General features: G+C 43.6%; 1 protein-coding gene across 7 annotated transcripts in view; it reads left to right on the top strand.

The window, feature by feature from the left end:
- Positions 1–20,577, top strand: part of CHD9 (chromodomain helicase DNA binding protein 9) — a 178,055-nt gene that overhangs the window by 107,313 nt on the left and 50,165 nt on the right. For 5 of the 7 annotated variants that reach the window (XM_083165333.1, XM_083165335.1, XM_083165339.1 and 2 more), the window contains 8 exons: positions 4,026–4,118; positions 4,214–4,351; positions 5,529–5,650; positions 6,864–7,107; positions 8,672–8,848; positions 12,095–12,238; positions 12,975–13,230; positions 17,211–17,421. In XM_083165333.1, coding sequence (XP_083021459.1) covers positions 4,026–4,118; positions 4,214–4,351; positions 5,529–5,650; positions 6,864–7,107; positions 8,672–8,848; positions 12,095–12,238; positions 12,975–13,230; positions 17,211–17,421 — 1,385 coding nt within the window. The remainder of the gene's footprint in view (positions 1–4,025; positions 4,119–4,213; positions 4,352–5,528; positions 5,651–6,863; positions 7,108–8,671; positions 8,849–12,094; positions 12,239–12,974; positions 13,231–17,210; positions 17,422–20,577) is intronic. The other 2 variants (XM_083165334.1, XM_083165336.1) reach the window with 1 other exon arrangement.

The following is a 20,577-nucleotide window of genomic DNA, read 5'->3' as shown; positions in this document are numbered from 1 at the left end:
GCTATATAATAACTGGTAATAATAGTCTCTGTACAGCGCTGCGGAATATGTGTGCGCTATATAAATAACTGGTAATAATAGTCTCTGTACAGCGCTGCGGAATATGTGTGCACTATATAATAACTGGTAATAATAGTCTCTGTACAGCGCTGTGGAATATGTGTGCGCTATATAAGAAACTGTTAATAACTAAACCAATAAATGACTTGCTGCACACATGAGATGTGTAGTCCTCCGGATTGCAGTGCGCCCAATCAATGCAGTCAATGGACACAGTTGGATGCAGTTTCTTCATCGGGTCCATAGATGACCTATTTTTAGTGTATGATGAAGGCTGTCCGATAGATGTACATTTAGTAAGGGGTATGCCATAATAGTCTAGTAAATGATTTGTGTGCATGAAGATGTAATGGCCTCTAAATTCGGCAGCTGCGCGTGAAATCTGCATAATGGGACAGTTATCTAAAAAGCTTGGTTTTGCCTTGTTATTAATTGCCCCTTTAAAACAACCTCAGAGTTCGTTCTGCATCCTGCAAAGCCACTGAACTCAGAGCCTATTACATTTGGCAGCTGGTGTTGAGGTGTGTTTGTGTGTGTGTGTGTTTGTGTGTGTGTGTTTGTGTGTGTGTGTGTGTTTGTTTGTGTATATTATCTCATTGTAGAAGCCTGGTGTATGTTTAACCCTTTGAGGGCCAACATCTCAGTGAGAGATGCACGAAATATCAGCCAGAAATACCAGCGTCGCTCACATTTGTTATATAAATTCAAATAAAAAATGTATAAAAAAAGATTCTATTTCCTATAAAAGGTGACATTACAGGTCATTATGATGGAAAATGTTTGCTTGCCAATTTTCACACCAATTTTGACAAATTCACAAAGGCACTCTTATGCTGTGTACACACGGTGAGATTTGACATTAGATTTTGACTATATAGTGGATCGCATGCAGATCGCACAGGTTTTTTACCTTGTGATCCCGATGCGCGCTCCCGGGACAGCACAAATGGAAACCCAGATAGACAGGGCAGCAATGACTATATAGTGCAAATCTAATACTAATTGTATGAGTTGTATGTAAATAGTACAGAGGTAAGATCCGAGTGCGATGTAATATTTGCTAAGTGGAATAGCCGGGGGATCTCACCGTGTGTACACACCATAAGGGATAAATGTACACCCAGAGACATTCTATATTAGTAGAGGTTTCTTGTGTGTTATAAAAAATATCACTAAAATCCCAAACTTAACATTTTAAATTTGAAACATGTCAAATTTATTACTCTGTGTTTCCCCGGCATTACCCCTGGCATTCCCCCGGCATTCCAAAGAAGCAATAATAAAAAGAAAGTACATTGTTCTCTTCTGCTCCATTATAGATCTGTAATGCTCCTTCCAGGTGCGGCTATGCATCATTGGGTAGACCGCAGGATGGTCGACAAGCAGTAGGTCAACATGCAGGAAGGTCAACACGACTGTAGGTCGACATGGTCATTAGGTTGACACAAGCATTGGGATGACATATAAAATGTCGACATGAGGTTTTTCACATTTTTTTTGTCCCAAATTTCTACACAGTCGACATGGACTGAGAACCGCAGCACCGCGTGGCTTGCTGCGCCTGCCATGCTTCAGGCACGGTCCCTCGCTGCGCTCGGCACACTATTTTACTCTCCCACCCGCCCTAGTGGATGGTAGGGCATGAAATACCACCTGTCGGGACATGTCGGCTCAAAAAAAAGTGAAAAACCCCACGTCGACCTTTTGACTGTTGACCTCCCCCATGTAGATCTAATGCTTGTGTCGACCTAACCCATGTCGACATAATGGTGTCGACCTAATGCGTGTCGACCATCCCGCTGTAGACCTAGTGACCCCCCACGTGATTAGGATAGTGTCCTATGGGAAGTCATACAGGTCAGTAAATCCCACGCTTGTGATTAAGCCTCCATAGGTATAAGCTGGTTTACACAAGGGTAAGGGTAGCGGAAAGGGGGCCTCAGTGCCCATTGGTGATTACATGTGAGTATTCTGCTGTTGGCACATTGAGGAAAGTGCGGTTTCTACACAATGTCACAAACTAAAAATGCTTCCGCTCACACTTTCCCTGCATTAACCCTGCACGTGCCTGTAATGGGTTGGGATAATTTGGTCTACAGCATTATGGTCAACATGGTTCTAGGTCGACAGGTTGTTAGTTCAACATTGTCTAGGTCGACAGTCAAAAGGTCGACATCCGGTTTTTACTGTTTTTTTTTTTTTACCTGAATGTCAACACAGTCGTCATGGAAACAGTTTAAAGTGCTGCGCTCGCGATGCGTCAGGCACACTATTTTATTCTCCCACCATGCCCTAGTGGATGGTAGGGCATGAAATACCGCCTGTCGGCACATGTCAGCTCACAAAACTGTGAAAAACTCCATGTCAACCTTTTGACTGTCTACCTAGGCCATGTCGAACTAATGACCTTTTCGACCTAGAACCATGTCGACCTTTTCCCATGTTGACCTAGACCCATGTCGACCTAATGGTGTTCACCTCATGACTGTCGACCATAATGCTGTAGACCATATGACCGCATCCCCCTGTAGTACAGATCACGCAGCGCTGGAAATCATTGCTGTATGGAGCACACACTGATTCTGGGAGTAGCTGTGTGTGTGGTAATGCAGCTTTCCATGAGAATCTCCATGGTCTGCAGCAATGACATGTTCCAGAAGTAGGATGTCTGTAGGCTGTCACTAGGAGCTGACAGAATGACGAGTCGCAGCTCTGTTACAGCTGGAATACTGTTGGCTGCCGTCCCTTTATGTAAAATGACTCAACCAGTAGCTCCCACAAAAGGAGTTTTTAAGACCCTGATATAAGAATTCTTTTTTAGCCCGTAGAGCGTTTACAGAGTCAGACGTTTGGTACATCCGCCTTGCTGGTTCTCATTTACATAAATAGGGAGGGGACATACTGAGATGGGGAAATCACTATCTAAGATATTGTGGAATAAACATCTGGGATTTTGTTACTATTGAGTAAATGTTAATGTTTCTAGTAAGGGAAGGTCTTCAAGCAGTGATGCCTTTGCAAGCCATGTTCTGTGGCCCGGGGGAGGCTTGTCTGCTACAAGCGGGCTTGGGTACCAAGAGCGGGTGGGTTATGTTCTGCTACAAGGTTGGGATAAGAGTGTTCTGTGGTGGGGTCTAAGGGAGAGCGGTCTGAGTAGGATGAAGGTTCTATGACGGGTGGAATGGGGAAGAATGGAATGTGCTGCTAAGGTGGCATGTGTAGAAAATGTGCTGCGCTTGGGGGTGGGAGGGAGCATGGTGTGTTGTATCAGTGGTTACTCGGTCCTCAAGTACCCTCTTAGTCCAGGTCTCCAAACAGAATCACAAATGAAATAATTAGCTCCACCTGTGATCTTTTAAAATGTGTCAGTGAGTAATAAGTGCACCTGTGCATCTGCCGGGTGACCTGAAAAACGTTCACTCTTGGGGGTACTTGATGACCAAGGTTGAGAACCACTGCCCTAGGTGCCGCTTTTCAGGTCAACTTTGGTAGTGTTGCGATCGATCCTGTGCAGTGCACACTTCTGTTCCAGTTAGTGACATTGTAGCAATATTCAGAGCTTTAGACAAAGCTTCTGAGAGGTTCCTCTTAGTGAATGCTGCATATTTTACAAAAAGTTATGTTTTGAAGTGAGTCCTTCAAATAATGTTTCCCATTGTGGACTATGGACGGTTTGTAGGCTGTGAATCCCAGGTATTGAAGGTTTCTACTTCATAAGACTACGGTATAGGGATGTGATATCACAAATATACGGCTGGAGACCCTGAGGTCACTTGTTGTCTGTTCTATAGCCAGGCCTTCTAAGAACACGATGACGTTGTTATGTATGGGATCTCTGTGTGATGTGTTTATTTTCACTGTTTTTTAGTGTCATTTGTTTTCATTAGAACACTATTTGTGTTGATTGTGGAGTACTCGCTGGTCCTAATGTCTACATTTCCTGCCGTTCTTTGTTTCATTTGCAGATGGAAGAAGAAATGTTTAATCCAGATTATGTAGAAGTAGACCGCGTGTTAGAAGTTTCTTTCTGTGAAGATAATGATACTGGAGAGGTAAATGTAAGGCTTAATTATATCTTAGTAGGCCACTATGGATGTATTGCATATTATAATGTGCCAGTTGTAGACGGTGATTTCATCTTGTGTTTTTCCAGCCTGTTATTTATTACTTAGTGAAGTGGTGCTCACTGCCATATGAAGACAGCACGTGGGAACTGAAGGAAGATGTTGACCAGGCAAAAATAGAGGAGTTTGAGCAGCTGCAAGCCATCCGACCCGATACTAGGAAAGTGGTAAGGATATCGGGGACTCTTTTTATTGCTCATTCATTTATAGGGACCGCCGCCTGACCTCTCACCTAATCAACTCCTCCCACTCCCGTGTCCAAGACTTCTCTCAGGCTGCCCTGCTGCACTGGAACAACCTCCCGCCACTCATCAGGCTTTCTGATTCCCTTACCTCCTTCAAGCGCTCCCTCAAAACCCACTTCTTCCGACTAGCCTATCCCTCCTCCTCCTAACCTCTTTGGCTCCTCCTATCCTGCCTGCCCTACCCCTCCATCCGTTCCTACTTATCCTATTGTTTTTCGTTCGTTCGTCCACCCACCTATTTTTAGTATGATAACTCTTATGAGTAGGGTCCTCCTTCCTCACGTACTCACCCTACCTCTTTACCTCACCTGTGCTCCTGCCCGGTTCTTCCCTTCCTCTACTTCATCTTCAGTCTCCTCGACAATTTCGTCACCTACTTCAGAACTGATGCTGATTTTAGTTCTACCAGCTATAACCCTATTCATACTGTATTTTATCATCACACCCTGTACGTTACTTTGTCATTTGTTTTTTGTTTGCTATGTACGGCGCTGCGGACACTTTGTGGCGCCTTATAAATAAACAAACTACTACTAGAAAGGATAGAACTATCTTGCAAAGCTTTTGGAACATTCCCAGAAATTTTAGTATATCCATTTTTTGAATATGAGGGGCAAAATGTCTCTTCTTACAGTATAATATTGGACTTCCATTGATTCAGGTTTCATCTGTTTTCCCCAAATTCTGACTAAGTCCACTAGTTTGTGATCCAGAGCATTTTTATTTATTTATTTTATTTGCTGTGTATTTATTATATTTATGTGGATCGTTTTCTATGACCAATATTAAACCTGCCGGTAAAACCCGCAGTGCGCCTCGTAATACAAAGACATTTCATGACTGTGTATGGGTTTACAGTATCTTACAGCAATGTAATGTAACCCAGACACTTTGGTAAAGGTATACACGTAATGTGCCAATGTTTGTGTTACTGGTGGCCACTGGGGCACTTTGTCATTTGTGACTGGGTATTTACATCACAATGTTATTTCCGTTAATATGATATACTGTTAAAAAACATTTAATAATCATGTACAGTGTGGTTTACATTAACAATAGCTTAGAAGGCCGCTTACAGAATTTATTTTTATTGTGCAAGGATCGTCCACCTTCTAACTCTTGGAAGAAAATCCATTTGTCGAGGGAATATAAAACTGGCAATCAGCTCCGAGAATATCAACTGGAAGGGCTGAACTGGCTGCTATTCAACTGGTATAACAGGTGAACTTACCCATCACTTTTCTCCTCATGACCCTCCCAACTTGACCCTCTCCAGGAGGGACACAATGTTTCTGAACTGCCCTCTGAATGAATAACTTGAGTTGTGACATCACTAAGCCCCGCCCCCATGATGTAAAACAGGTGAATTTGCAGCTCTCCATGGAGGGGGCTAAAATGACGCGGTTTTGCCATTTTAGCTCCGCCCCCTCCTCTTAGACCTGCTCTGAGATTTAAATGCTGCCATCGGAGGCGCAGCTGGGGTCCCTCCCTGAATCCGGGAGGGTTGCCCACCCTTCCGGGGGGCCGGGAGGGGGACCAGATTTTCGGGAGACTCCCGGCCATTCCGGGAGGGTAGGCAACCCTGGTGTAGATAAATTTGTGACCGGTATTCAGCAGTGTGGTTAAGCGGCTTGTTCCTCTGCACATGCCCAGCATTAGGTTTGGTTAAGGCTATGACTAATGATTGTTACATCTTAGGGTATTTATATGCTAAAGCTCTGTTTAATTACAGATAACGGACTTGAAATTAATATTGGGTGTACAGTCAAAGCCCAGCACATGCGTTAGCGCTTATGGTGTGTACACACGGCCCTATCTGGTGGCTGCCGGCATCGGCAGGGAGGGAGCGGGGGCCGTTCTACATTGAGCAGCATGGCCCTCGTTCCAAGATAGTAGCAATAGACTGTGCTGCACAGCCTACTTCTACTTCCGATTCCGATGCCGCAGGGCCTTGCGTCTGAATTAGGTGCTGGCAAACATGGTGCAATTTGCCCCAAATTGCTATTGATTTTGACTAAATAGTCAAATCGCACGTTGGTGTTCTATGATTCAAGGTCAATGTCTGCATCGGGCACTCTTGGAGATTTAGAAAGTTAGGTGTTCGGCCCAGTTTGCCTTTTTAAAATGGCAACGATCCTATCTAAGTCCTCTAAAGATTTGGAAACTGTTGGTGGAATATTTAGCATTCGAGAGCGGACATGAAAGAAATGCAGAGGGTTGTGACGTCTGGAAGTATTAATAAAAGGCGACATTTGGGATGTGTGCGAGCTCTGGAATGTAAATGAGAATATATAGCAGCAGTGAGAAGCTGATGTTAGTATTGGAGAGAAAATAAACGTACAAGTCCTATTCAGCGTAGGAGGGAATTTTAGCTGAAAGATGTTGCGAATGTACTCCTTTATACACCGCCAGTGAATGTTTCTCCCCGTCACAGACGGAACTGTATTTTGGCAGATGAAATGGGCCTGGGTAAGACTATTCAGAGTATCACGTTCCTCCATGAGATATTCCTGGCCGGGATCCATGGCCCGTTCCTCATCATCGCTCCACTTTCCACCATCACTAACTGGGAACGAGAGTTTCGCACTTGGACAGATCTCAATGTGGTTGTGTACCATGGCAGCATGATCAGCCGGCAAATGATCCAGCAATATGAGATGTATTATCGCGACTCCCAGGTATGGCTTCCTACTGAGCGCACCCAGAAGGTCTTAATCTTATAGAAAATTACAGAACATTGAATGTAAAGAAATGCTTAGTGTATAGGTGATTAGCAAACACGTCAGTAAAGTAACAAACATAAACTATAAAGGATTTATTATTAGTATTAATTGTGTTAAATAATGATCTGCCCTTTATTACTGAGAATGCACATCTACAACTATGATGAAGCATTATAAATTCATATAAAACCATGCAGGTTCCATTCACCTCATGTATAATTACAGGTTGAGTATCACTTATCCAATATCCATTATCCAAATTATTACAAAAAACAAACATTCCAAAAAGTGGGGAAAAAACATTCTTGCTAAAAGCACTACTTGGGGGACATGATATGTAACTGGCACTACTGGGGGGACATGATATGTAACTGGCACTACTGGGGACATGATATGTAACTGGCACTACTGGGGACATCTGTAACTGGCACTACTGGGGACATGATATGTAACTGGCACTACTTGGGACATGATATGTAACTGGCACTACTGGGGGGACATGATATGTAACTGGCACTACTTGGGGGACATGATATGTAACTGGCACTACTGGGGGGACATGATATGTAACTGGCACTACTTGGGGGACATGATATGTAACTGGCACTACTTGGGGGACATGATATGTAACTGGCACTACTTGGGGGACATGATATGTAACTGGCACTACTTGGGGGACATGATATGTAACTGGCACTACTTGGGGGACATGATATGTAACTGGCACTACTTGGGGGACATGATATGTAACTGGCACTACTTGGGGGACATGATATGTAACTGGCACTACTTGGGGGACATGATATGTAACTGGCACTACTTGGGGGACATGATATGTAACTGGCACTACTTGGGGGACATGATATGTAACTGGCACTACTTGGGGGACATGACATGTAACTGGCACTACTTGGGGGACATGATATGTAACTGGCACTACTTGGGGGACATGATATGTAACTGGCACTACTGGGGACATGATACATTATGTAACTGGCACTACTGGGGGCATGATATGTAACTGGCACTACTGGGGGGACGTGATATGTAACTGGCACTACTGGGGGGATGTGATATGTAACTGGCACTACTGGGGGGATGTGATATGTAACTGGCACTACTGGGGGGACGTGATATGTAACTGGCACTAAATATGTACCAGGAATGATTGCTTGGCATTTACATTCAGTACCTGAGATTATACAAAAACTTTGTTTCATATTTTGAAACCTTGTTTTATGCACAAATAAAATCTATTTCTGTGGATTTCATGTGTTTGATGTTTGTACAATATAAATGCAATATACATCACTGGAAAATAAAAATATTCTCAAATACAGAATAATCCATTATCCAAAATTCTTCTGGTCCTGAGCATTTTGGATACAGGATACTCAGCCTGTACTACGGTATTTTCCTCCCAAATGGACTGAGATCTTAATCCGCTGCATTAACTGGGGCTATGGGACAAGGTTCTGGTGCACAATGTGTGGTAAGATGGATGTTCATAACTTCACAGGGTCGTATTGTCCGTGGGACGTACAAGTTCCAAGCCATCATCACCACATTTGAGATGATTCTGGGGGGCTGCCCAGAGCTGAATGCTATTGAATGGAGGTGTGTTATCATTGATGAGGCACACAGGCTGAAGAACAAGAACTGCAAGCTCCTGGAGGGGCTGAAACTCATGAATCTGGTGAGTGTCTTGGTTCCTGCGCCCTCTGTATTTGTATATTGAAGTGTAAAGTGATGACGTCAGTACTTCCTCATTCTTCAGCTAAAACGGCTGCCAGTAGTTGAAACCGGCTGCGGATTCGACAATCCAGCGGACGTTTTCAACAATGTAGATTCAACTTTTAACAAAATCGAATCTGCATGAGGGGAGTACCGGCTGTTTTCTATTGAATACTGATGCCCAATATTTCCACTTGTTTCCACTTCCATACAAATATCGACCAACATTGAATATACCCCATTCTTTAAAAGCACACGTCAATAGATCTGCAACTACTTCACTAGTCAGCTTACACTGAAGTAACTCAGGAGGAGATAATGGGCTTTCGCACTTCACTGTAGCATTCGCCAAAGGACATTTGGAATTGCGTATTGCACTAATTCATAAGAGAAAGGCAATTTACTCCTCTTTGCTTTTCTTTGTAATTCCTGTCGCTGGAATATTATTCGCCAAGCGATAGCGGCGCGGGGCGCCGTGCATGGCTATCGCTTAGAATATTCCCCTAAATCGCTACGTCTATACACCCCATAAAAGGGCCTACACACGCAGCGATTTTTGGAGCAATGCTAGATCAGGCAGAATGCTCAGCACACATGGATGTGTCAGCTATGTGCTGAGCGATCTGTCCGGGTCCATGTTCTCCGGTGAGAATTTATCCAGCATGCTGGATATTAATGACTGGGCAATAGTGACGCACAGGCCACGCGTCGCTATCGCAATGGCCCCTACACACGGAGTGATGAAGAGGCATTTTCTAAGCGATCTAGTGAGATTTAGAGATGTGCAGGCTCTGATTTACTCTGGTTTCAAAGCAGGATCTTATTGGCTGTCAACAACTGTCATGTGATTTGGGATAGCCAATAAGATCCTGCTTGACTATCAGAGTAAATCAGAACCTGCACATCTCTAGTGAGATTGCTTAGAAAATGCTGCTAAATAGTTCCGTGTGTAGGGGCCATTACTCTCCCCAGTATAGTGCATGGTGATTTAGGTCATTCCTGCTTGTGTTACATTCAATTCTATTTTATGTGCAACATTTATCTTTTTCACTATGATTTAAAGGCCTTTTGCTTTCACGTGACCATTTCAATTACTGGCATGTACTGTATGTTGTGAAGCTTTTTCTAGAATTATTTATTCTTTCTTGCAGCTTTCCTTTTGACGTCTTTCACTATATATTTCTGTAATTGGCCAGATTTTGTTCTGTGTATTAATCATTAATTGGGTGGATTTGAGGTTGCACCAGACGATTGTATTTGCTAAGTCGTAGGTTGCAATATCAGCTGATATATTGTGTAGTGTGCACCCAGCTGTAGGACCCTTAACTACTGGCACTGGCATATGGAAAATGTCATGTGAAAATGCCCATATACAGGTTAGATTTGTCCATGCATCTTGGGCAGTTCAGAAGTATTTGGCGCCTTCACAATACTTTAACATGAGTTTGCAAATGCAAGAAGAACAGGTTCTTGTTAATGCTTTATTCCAGTGGTTCTCAAACGCAGTCCTCAGGACCCCACACAGTTCACGTTTTCCAGGTCACCTCGACAGGTGCACTAATTACTGACACAATTTAAGAGATCCACAGGTGGAGCTAATTATTTCACTTGATTCTGTGAGACCTGCAAAGCATGCACCGTGAGGGGTCCTGAGGACCGATTTTGAGAACCTGTGCTTTATTTGTTAGCGTTGGATTAAGCATGTGCCTTGCATGTATAAAATTTTTGATCCCAGCACATTATTTCAGAATAGTAGAAAATAAGATACTAAACTTTGTGCTTGTTTATTTTAATGATACATTTCCCAACTGAAGTATAATCGTATTGCGTTATTAAATCTAAAATAAAAAAGAAAAAAATTCTTGATCAGTTGTCTAATGCAATCTCCTAAAAATGATTGGAATTTCTCCTCCCATGAGAGGCAACCAGTGGTGTAAGAATACCATTGCAATAGTCAAACAGGCCACCGCTACAGTGGTGAAGAGCTGCGGTCACTGCTGGTTTCCAGTCCTCAGGGAGAAGCAGCTGCAGTCTGTTAGAACCCTGCTTGTGACAGTGTCCTGCCCACCCTAGGATTCCTCCTCCACTCCCTCACTTCCTCTGACCAGTCTCATGAGACGCGCTTCCTAGTTTCCAAATGTTCTATTAATCAGGAGATTGTGGTTCCCCCTCTGTCAGATTCCATGGACCCTGCTGTTGAACTTGTCACCCTTGATGTGGTACAGGCTCTGCATAGCTTTGTCTGCCGCACTCAGCCTTTGTCATTCACAAACATGGCTGGCCAGCCGCTAAACAAACTAGCGCAGTGATTGTGTGTTCCTATTCACCAGGCCTATTTGCTGGCTGGGAGGCCACTTCCACTATCAGACGGGGTCCATTCCATGTGGCTGCTTGGGGCCTTTTATGTGGCCTACTATAGGGCTTCTGCGGAGTTGCCAGGCAATGGCACCAGGGGGGGGTCTTCTGCCCATACCTTCATTAAATTCAGTCTTTTTGAGTGTGCCATGGCGGACACAGCTTTAGGATGACTGTAGCTTAGGGGCATTCCTGTCTATAAAGGGAGATCTTTCTGCTTTGGGATGTCTCACAGTCTGGTTTATCTACCATTGTCCTTTCTTTCTGAGGCAATCATGGACACTGGGTACCCATCCTCACACTTCTACCTGGTAGGGTTCTTCATGTATGAGGGTCGGGTACGTGAGGCCGGCACTTGAGTTGCCAGCGATCAGAATACTGATACAGATGCACAGAATCCCAACATTTTTCTTGGTCCATATTCTAACCCTCTTCCTGGACTTCCCTAACCCTCTATACCTGCAACCATGTCCCTTTCCCACCCCCGACCAATCTGTGTGTAGTGCCTAACCCGACCCTCCACCACCACACCACTCCCCACGACAGCCTTACCCTAACCTCCCATATACTGCCTAAACCTAATCATCCATCTTGTAACTTTAAATATTCACAATGGACGACATGCAGGGCTATGTGACCTGGCCGACCATTAAATATATTCTTATCGATTCGCTTGTGCTCAGCATGGGTGTAAAGCCTGGACTGATATCACAGAAACTCTGGTATAGTGTTTGCCCATCATAAGTTTCACAGCTTTTAAATTGCGGCGTTACGATCTTGTTTTTTGGATCTTGGTCACATAGCGTAAGACGCGATACAATGGTATGAGCCGAATGTCTGTATTATCTCATAGGAACATAAAGTGCTTCTAACAGGAACTCCTCTTCAAAACACAGTGGAGGAACTTTTCAGCCTCCTGCATTTCCTGGAACCTCTGCGATTTCCCTCTGAGTCTACGTTCATGCAAGAGTTTGGGGACCTGAAGACCGAGGAGCAGGTAAAGAATGACAATAACTCCACAGGCAGCTGTTCCTCCTTTTGGTTCTATAGCGCTGCTGCTGTATCATGTTCTCTTTTCGTGTTGCCCTACAGCGGAGTCCTCCTACATCTAGCCTCAATACGCCATGCAGCACAAGACCGAAATCAGCAGCAAGGTCTTGTGCAACTCTGCTAACGTTGGGCTTCTGTTTTTGATATGTCAAATTTGTATATTGTATGTAAATTGTATTGTTTATTGTGTGTCTGTATACGGAGAAGAATAGAATTAGTTTTGTCAAAAAAGCTGCTACATTGTAGCACTTTGTGTAAAGACTCAAATTTATCCGCACAGTTCTCTTATGTGTCCAAGTCACATTGACTTGCAAATATGACCCACAAGCAGACCTTGCTGATTAAAATATATTCTGTGTAGGACTGTCGCTCTATCTGCGTACCAAATGGAACATTGAAGTGTTTTCATGGAATGCAAATGGGATGCGAACAAAACGCATTTTCACCAAAAAAAAAAAGAAGCCCAATGTTAACTGTGTTGCAGGGGATCTGTTGACTCCAGGCATCTCACAGTGCCTGGCATATTGAGGCAAGATGTGTGACGTCTCCTCTGTATTCCCCAAGTGCCTGAGACATCTTCAGTTCAGCTAGTCATGGGATTGTAATGGGACTGCAGGTGTGGCTAATCCACAGCTGACCTGCATAATTCACATATTTTATAAGGTTTTAAATTTTTATCTCAGGTGCAAAAACTGCAGGCCATTTTAAAACCAATGATGCTTCGACGTCTTAAGGAAGATGTGGAGAAAAAACTGGCCCCTAAGGAAGAGACCATCATAGAGGTAGAGCTAACGAATATCCAGAAGAAGTATTACAGAGCCATCCTGGAGAAGAACTTTGCCTTCCTATCTAAGGGGGCTGGGCAAGCAAACGTCCCCAACCTGGTGAACACCATGATGGAACTGCGCAAGTGCTGTAACCACCCGTATCTAATTAAAGGTAAGAAGCATACCCTGATAGGGATTTCTTCTTAGTAGGGTACGGTTGGCTACCCGGAGTGCGGATGTGGATTTTCTCACAGCATGTTGACCTTTTGTTTTTGACCTATTGACATTGTCTGTCTGGGAGCCATCTGGAAACACTATTCAGGTGAGGGGAAAAGAAAAAATCTCCACCGGAGAACGGGGCTTTCCTGGCCTGCTGCGGCCAGCTTGTTCGACCCCAACGGAGATTATCAGTGATGCATACAAGAGGAATGACACCTTCTGCTGTATTACCAGATTAGTGTTGTTGCTGCTGCTTCTATGTAAACAGCGATGGTAACTACAACCACATCTCAACGTGGGCCCATGGTTTATCCAAAAGCCTGACTAGGGTACACGGGCACGGGGAATACTAACGGAAATTGATTTAGGAATACCGAATAATGGCAGTAATATACTGACCTAGGTATATAATATATATAGATAAATATATATTCATCTGTATATCGTCTAGTGTCCGTGTAACTGCAAAACACAGCCATCTGTTGGCAGCAAGTGAAACTACATTTGCTTCGAGCGGGCTAACTAGTGTGTGTGTGTGTGTGTGTGTACACACACACACATATACACACACACATATATAATATATTATACTGCGGCACTGTGTAAAAATGATATGACCGCTGGAATATCAAACGACTTTTCAGTTTTATCAAATCTGTTTTCCAGTTCTACAGACTTGTACTTGGTGTACAACTTGATAACTGTTTTGATAAAACTAAAACATTGTTGTATATTACCGGTGGTCATGTCATTTTGTGCCGCATCATCCGTTCCGGTATAACGATATCTGTGAGGGTACCTGATTTATTGAAGTTGATTTGGCGTGCCAGACCGATTACCCAGCTGTAAGTTCATCTGGCGGGATAGTAATATTCAATAGATGTAAAACTGTCACTTTCCTCCTCCTTGTACACATTATCTGGTTTTGTTTTAATTGCTGCAAAATGAATAAATTTAATGATGTTGATTTAGACATAATTGGTTATAGCCTTTGAATCTCAGTGGGCTCTGACGAAGTCTGAATGACGAAACGCTTTTGGGGCGTGGCTGCGTGACGCAGCCGTTTGGCTACTACACGGAAGAGAGGGTGGTTTTTAGTCTTTTTATCTTTTCACTAAACTGGTGCGATTTCATTGACTTTTGTTCTCCTTTACATCATAGGAAACAAAAATATACGTGTATGATTTATTTGTCATGTATCCGTTGTGCGACACTGGAACCATGGTACAGTATATAGAGGTTTAGCAGTGCAGACACTTCTAGAAATGTCCAATACAGTTAGTGTGCTTTTTATTGTTGCGGACTGGCAGGGATAGATTTACTGATTACTGTTATGTTGTATTTACTCCTTTAGAGTCCTTATTGCTGCAGTGACAGCTACAGGGCTGTCCGGAAACGTATCTGTGTGAGTAATGAAGTGGCAATAGTCACCTCTATGAGTGGAACTGCTCATTACCTACCCCGGCCCATACAACTGCTGCGTCAATCAGCGCCAGTCTTTGTGCACAGACAACACTCTCGCTGTATCTATTGCAGCCCTGCGCCCTAGCTGTGAAGATAAGAGACGAGTTCTCATTAGCAGTCAGGGGCCTGCAGACACTATGGTGCCACTACTATGGGTCATATGAGGGCCTTGCACCTCACTAAGCAAATGAATTAAGAACTTTTTTCGTGCTTCTGAATAAACAAGCCACACATCACAGGTGTTTTGGACTTTCTCCCTGCAAAATTGCTGGGTATTTTATGTGCTGATTTGGAGGGCAGAATGTTCCCCAAATCTGCAGCGACATATAAGTAATGAGGCCTACGTACACAAGGGGAGATTTTAGGGCATAGTGATATAACCTGGTCACTGCATCGCTCCGTGTGTTGGGGCATAGGGCCGTGCATCGCTATAGTCCGGCGATAAACATCCAGCGATAAACATCCAGCATGCTGTATTAATCTAGTAATATCCAGTGTTGTCACCAGAGGACACTGGCCCAGACACATCGTTCAACACACAGCGCTGACACATTGCGGTGTAATGAGCGATCTTGCTGAGCGTTCTGAGCCGTCTAGTATCACCCAGAACACTCAGCAAATCTCCACCATGTGTAGGCCTCTTATGTTCTGTCCACCCCTCTGTTAAATGAGTTGTCAGGTGGACTGAACCTGATAACCGATTTAGGTGTCATGGTGCCTGTTATCATTTTATCCTTTTTTATGAGTTTATAGAAAAAGATGGGAATTTCGGGACATGTTGTACGCCATTATAGTAAGGTTGTCATTATGTAGACAGAAGGGGTTGGATACCCCCGCATTGTGTGCTCCTGCATTAGACGTGTGCCCGTGAAGGTATAGAATGGGTAATAGGACACAGATTAGATGGTTTGCTTGCTACACGTTTCAGATGTTTGTGTCTGGCAGTTGCCAGGAGAACGTCAGATGCCAGAGTGTACCGTACCTGCAGTAAAGCACGGAGGGGCTGGCACCATGCTGTGGGGCTGTCATAGGGGAGTACTACTCTAGGTTGATTTAGTTTAGAAAGAACTTTGTTGACACTGATTTGAAGCTTTAAACATCGGTAAAGGAAAACTTTGGGGCTGCTTTGGGGGATTTTGATCAGGCAGGTGAAACAGAATCCCTGATAAGCCGCGGTTCTCGCCAGTTTATGGGGGCTAATTGGATAACCCCCAGTGAGCTGATTATCTAATTGGATACCGCCTGTAGATTTTAAACATTCAGGTTTCCGCTTGGTCTTTGAGAAGATTGGCATTCAGTCTTTATTTATATTAACAATTATAAAATATTATATCACAATCAATGAAAAAATACATATACTACAAGTTTTACAGGTATATCTTTGACATATAACATTAAACACAAAACAAACAAACCCCCCGGCCTAACAAACATACACACAGCTGGGTCTACCGACCCATAATTGATAACTTTTGTGAATCGCATCCACACATACACAGTACTCTTTTCCTTTCCTAACTTCTACTTAGTCCCTCATCTTTACCTTCCTAGCCTTGTTTACGACTCTAACCTCCTGCCCAAATATATCATCCATTTCAGTCCTATTTCAGTTGCGGGCACCCAATTTTATTAATTTTTTTTTTTTTTCTTCCGGAACCCGATCATATTTAGTGAACATTATGATACATATCCTTAGATTATTTAGAATTATTTAAAATCATTTTAAGTTATTGTATAAATACTTATGTCAACATATATTTTTTATTTTTTTATAATATTTTAAATCCGTGCATTGGTGCAAAAATATTCTTATATGTATACTCGGGAATTGCAGTTGTTATTTAACCTACACAATTCATTTAGTGCACTATTACGAATTGTGAATTACAATATGTGTTTCTTACCTTGAGAAGACTGGCATTCTTACCATGCATGTCCTACCGCCACATATTCACTCCGTGGCTTCTTGGAATCTCAATGTAGTTTTTTTTTACATTTTGTCTTTGGGAAAACCACTTCTTTTTATTGTGGCAGCCCCTGAGTTAGTGGTTATTGCAGAACCCACTTCATGATTTATTTATTTTTTTAAGGTCTGACCTATGCACTTTTGCCTAATTCAAAATAAATTAGAAAAAAATTACTTAATTCAGCGTATAGTCATTCTAATTCTAGAACAATCTTCTGAGGTCATAGGTACCTTTCCGTATCAGGGTTTTGGGTAGAAAGTACTCTATTCTCTCCCATAGGGATACTATGGGATCTCCACATTGTTCAAGTGTATGCTAATGAATTCCATTTTTATTTTTATTTATAGGGGTTATTTTTGTTACTTGATGTTTGGCTTTAGTTGTCCGTTGTTGAACAGGTTAGAAAATGAAAGCATGCATTTGATTGGTGTATTCATCATGGTAAATCAATACCTGCAGGGATGTGCAGCCTATCTTCATATTGCTTATTGGCTTATTTCAGGTGCTGAAGAGAAGATTCTCGGCGAGTTTCGAGAAACGCACAATCCAATGGCTGTGGACTTCTACCTCCAGGCCATGATCCAATCTGCCGGGAAGTTGGTCCTTATAGATAAATTACTGCCTAAAATGAAGGCAGGAGGCCACAAGGTGCTGATCTTCTCCCAGATGGTGCGTTGTCTGGACATATTGGAAGACTATCTCATGCACAAGAGGTGAGGACACGTGGACATGGGTGTAGTCATTCCACCTGCAAAAAATAAATAAAATGTGAGCGGTGCTGTCATAGCCATAAATGCCAACTATATTATATCAGGTATTTATTACGCAGCTTATACGGTATGTAAGACTAACTGGGGTTGTGGATACAGGTCAGTATGTTCTGCTGGGGGGAAAGTGCCATTATTTAGGGGTGGCATTATTTTTACTGGGGCAGCATGGACGGTTTAATGGTTAGCATTACTGCCTCGCAGCACTGAGGTCATGGGTTCTATCCCCACCATGTGTTATATATACGGGGCAGTACAGATGGTGTAATGGTTACATTACTGCCTCACAGCGCTGAGGTCATGGGTTCTATCCCCACCATGTGTTATATATACGGGGCAGTAAGGATGGTGTAATGGTTAGCATTACTCCCTCACAGCACTGAAGTCATGGGTTCTATCCCCACCATGTGTTATATATACGGGGCAGTAAGGATGGTGTAATGGTTAGCATTACTGCCTCACAGCGCTGAAGTCATGGGTTCTATCCCCACCATGTGTTATATATACGGGGCAGTACGGATGGTGTAATGGTTTGCATTACTGCCTCGCAGCGCTGAGGTCATGGGTTCTATCCCCACCATGTGTTATATATATGGGGCAGTACGGATGGTGTAATGGTTATATTACTGCCTCACAGCACTGAGGACATGGGTTCTATTCCCACCATGTGTTATATATACGGGGCAGTATGGATGGTGTAATGGTTATATTACTGCCTCACAGCGCTGAGGTCATGGGTTCTATCCCCACCATGTGTTATATATACGGGGCAGTACGGACGGTGTAATGGTTATATTACTGCCTCACAGCACTGAGGACATGGGTTCTATTCCCACCATGTGTTATATATATGGGGCAGTACAGATGGTGTAATGGTTACATTACTGCCTCACAGCACTGAGGACATGGGTTCTATTCCCACCATGTGTTATATATACGGGGCAGTATGGATGGTGTAATGGTTATATTACTGCCTCACAGCACTGAGGTCATGGGTTCTATTCCCACCATGTGTTATATATATGGGGCAGTACAGATGGTGTAATGGTTACATTACTGCCTCACAGCACTGAGGACATGGGTTCTATTCCCACCATGTGTTATATATACGGGGCAGTATGGATGGTGTAATGGTTATATTACTGCCTCACAGCACTGAGGACATGGGTTCTATTCCCACCATGTGTTATATATACGGGGCAGTACGGATGGTGTAATGGTTAGCATTACCGCCTCACAGCACTGAGGTCATGGGTTCTATCCCCACCATGTGTTATATATATGGGGCACTACGGATGGTGTAATGGTTATAGCATTACTGCCTCGCAGCGCTGAGGTCATGGGTTCTATCCCCACCATGTGTTATATATACGGGGCAGTACGGACGGTGTAATGGTTAGCATTACTGCCTCACAGCGTTGAGGTCATGGGTTCTATCCCCACCATGTGTTATATATACGGGGCAGTACAGATGGTGTAATGGTTATAGCATTACTGCCTCACAGCACTGAGGTCATGGGTTCTATCCCCACCATGTATTATATATACGGGGCAGTACAGATGGTGTAATGGTTAGCATTACTGCCTCACAGCGCTGAGGTCATGGGTTCTATCCCCACCATGTGTTATATATACGGGGCAGTACAGATGGTGTAATGGTTATATCATTACTGCCTCACAGCACTGAGGTCATGGGTTCTATCCCCACCATGTGTTATATATACAAGGCAGTACGGACGGTGTAATGGTTATAGCATTACTGCCTCACAGCACTGAGGTCATGGGTTCTATCCCCACCATGTGTTATATATACGGGGCAGTACGGATGGTGTAATGGTTATAGCATTACTGCCTCACAGCACTGAGGTCATGGGTTCTATCCCCACCATGTGTTATATATACGGGGCAGTACGGACGGTGTAATGGTTATAGCATTACTGCCTCACAGCACTGAGGTCATGGGTTCTATCCCCACCATGTGTTATATATACAAGGCAGTACGGACGGTGTAATGGTTATAGCATTACTGCCTCACAGCACTGAGGTCATGGGTTCTATCCCCACCATGTGTTATATATACGGGGCAGTACGGATGGTGTAATGGTTATAGCATTACTGCCTCACAGCACTGAGGTCATGGGTTCTATCCCCACCATGTGTTATATATACGGGGCAGTACGGATTGTGTAATGGTTAGCATTACTGCCTCACAGCGCTGAAGTCATGGGTTCTATCCCCACCATGTGTTATATATACGGGGCAGTACGGATGGTGTAATGGTTTGCATTACTGCCTCGCAGCGCTGAGGTCATGGGTTCTATCCCCACCATGTGTTATATATATGGGGCAGTACGGATGGTGTAATGGTTATATTACTGCCTCACAGCACTGAGGACATGGGTTCTATTCCCACCATGTGTTATATATACGGGGCAGTATGGATGGTGTAATGGTTATATTACTGCCTCACAGCGCTGAGGTCATGGGTTCTATCCCCACCATGTGTTATATATACGGGGCAGTACGGACGGTGTAATGGTTATATTACTGCCTCACAGCACTGAGGACATGGGTTCTATTCCCACCATGTGTTATATATATGGGGCAGTACAGATGGTGTAATGGTTACATTACTGCCTCACAGCACTGAGGACATGGGTTCTATTCCCACCATGTGTTATATATACGGGGCAGTATGGATGGTGTAATGGTTATATTACTGCCTCACAGCACTGAGGTCATGGGTTCTATTCCCACCATGTGTTATATATATGGGGCAGTACAGATGGTGTAATGGTTACATTACTGCCTCACAGCACTGAGGACATGGGTTCTATTCCCACCATGTGTTATATATACGGGGCAGTATGGATGGTGTAATGGTTATATTACTGCCTCACAGCACTGAGGACATGGGTTCTATTCCCACCATGTGTTATATATACGGGGCAGTACGGATGGTGTAATGGTTAGCATTACCGCCTCACAGCACTGAGGTCATGGGTTCTATCCCCACCATGTGTTATATATATGGGGCACTACGGATGGTGTAATGGTTATAGCATTACTGCCTCGCAGCGCTGAGGTCATGGGTTCTATCCC

This window comes from Crinia signifera, chromosome 11, assembly GCF_055691185.1.
Source record: "Crinia signifera chromosome 11, ASM5569118v1, whole genome shotgun sequence".
Lineage (NCBI taxonomy): Eukaryota > Metazoa > Chordata > Amphibia > Anura > Myobatrachidae > Crinia > Crinia signifera.
This window is presented reverse-complemented; position numbering and strand designations above follow the sequence as displayed.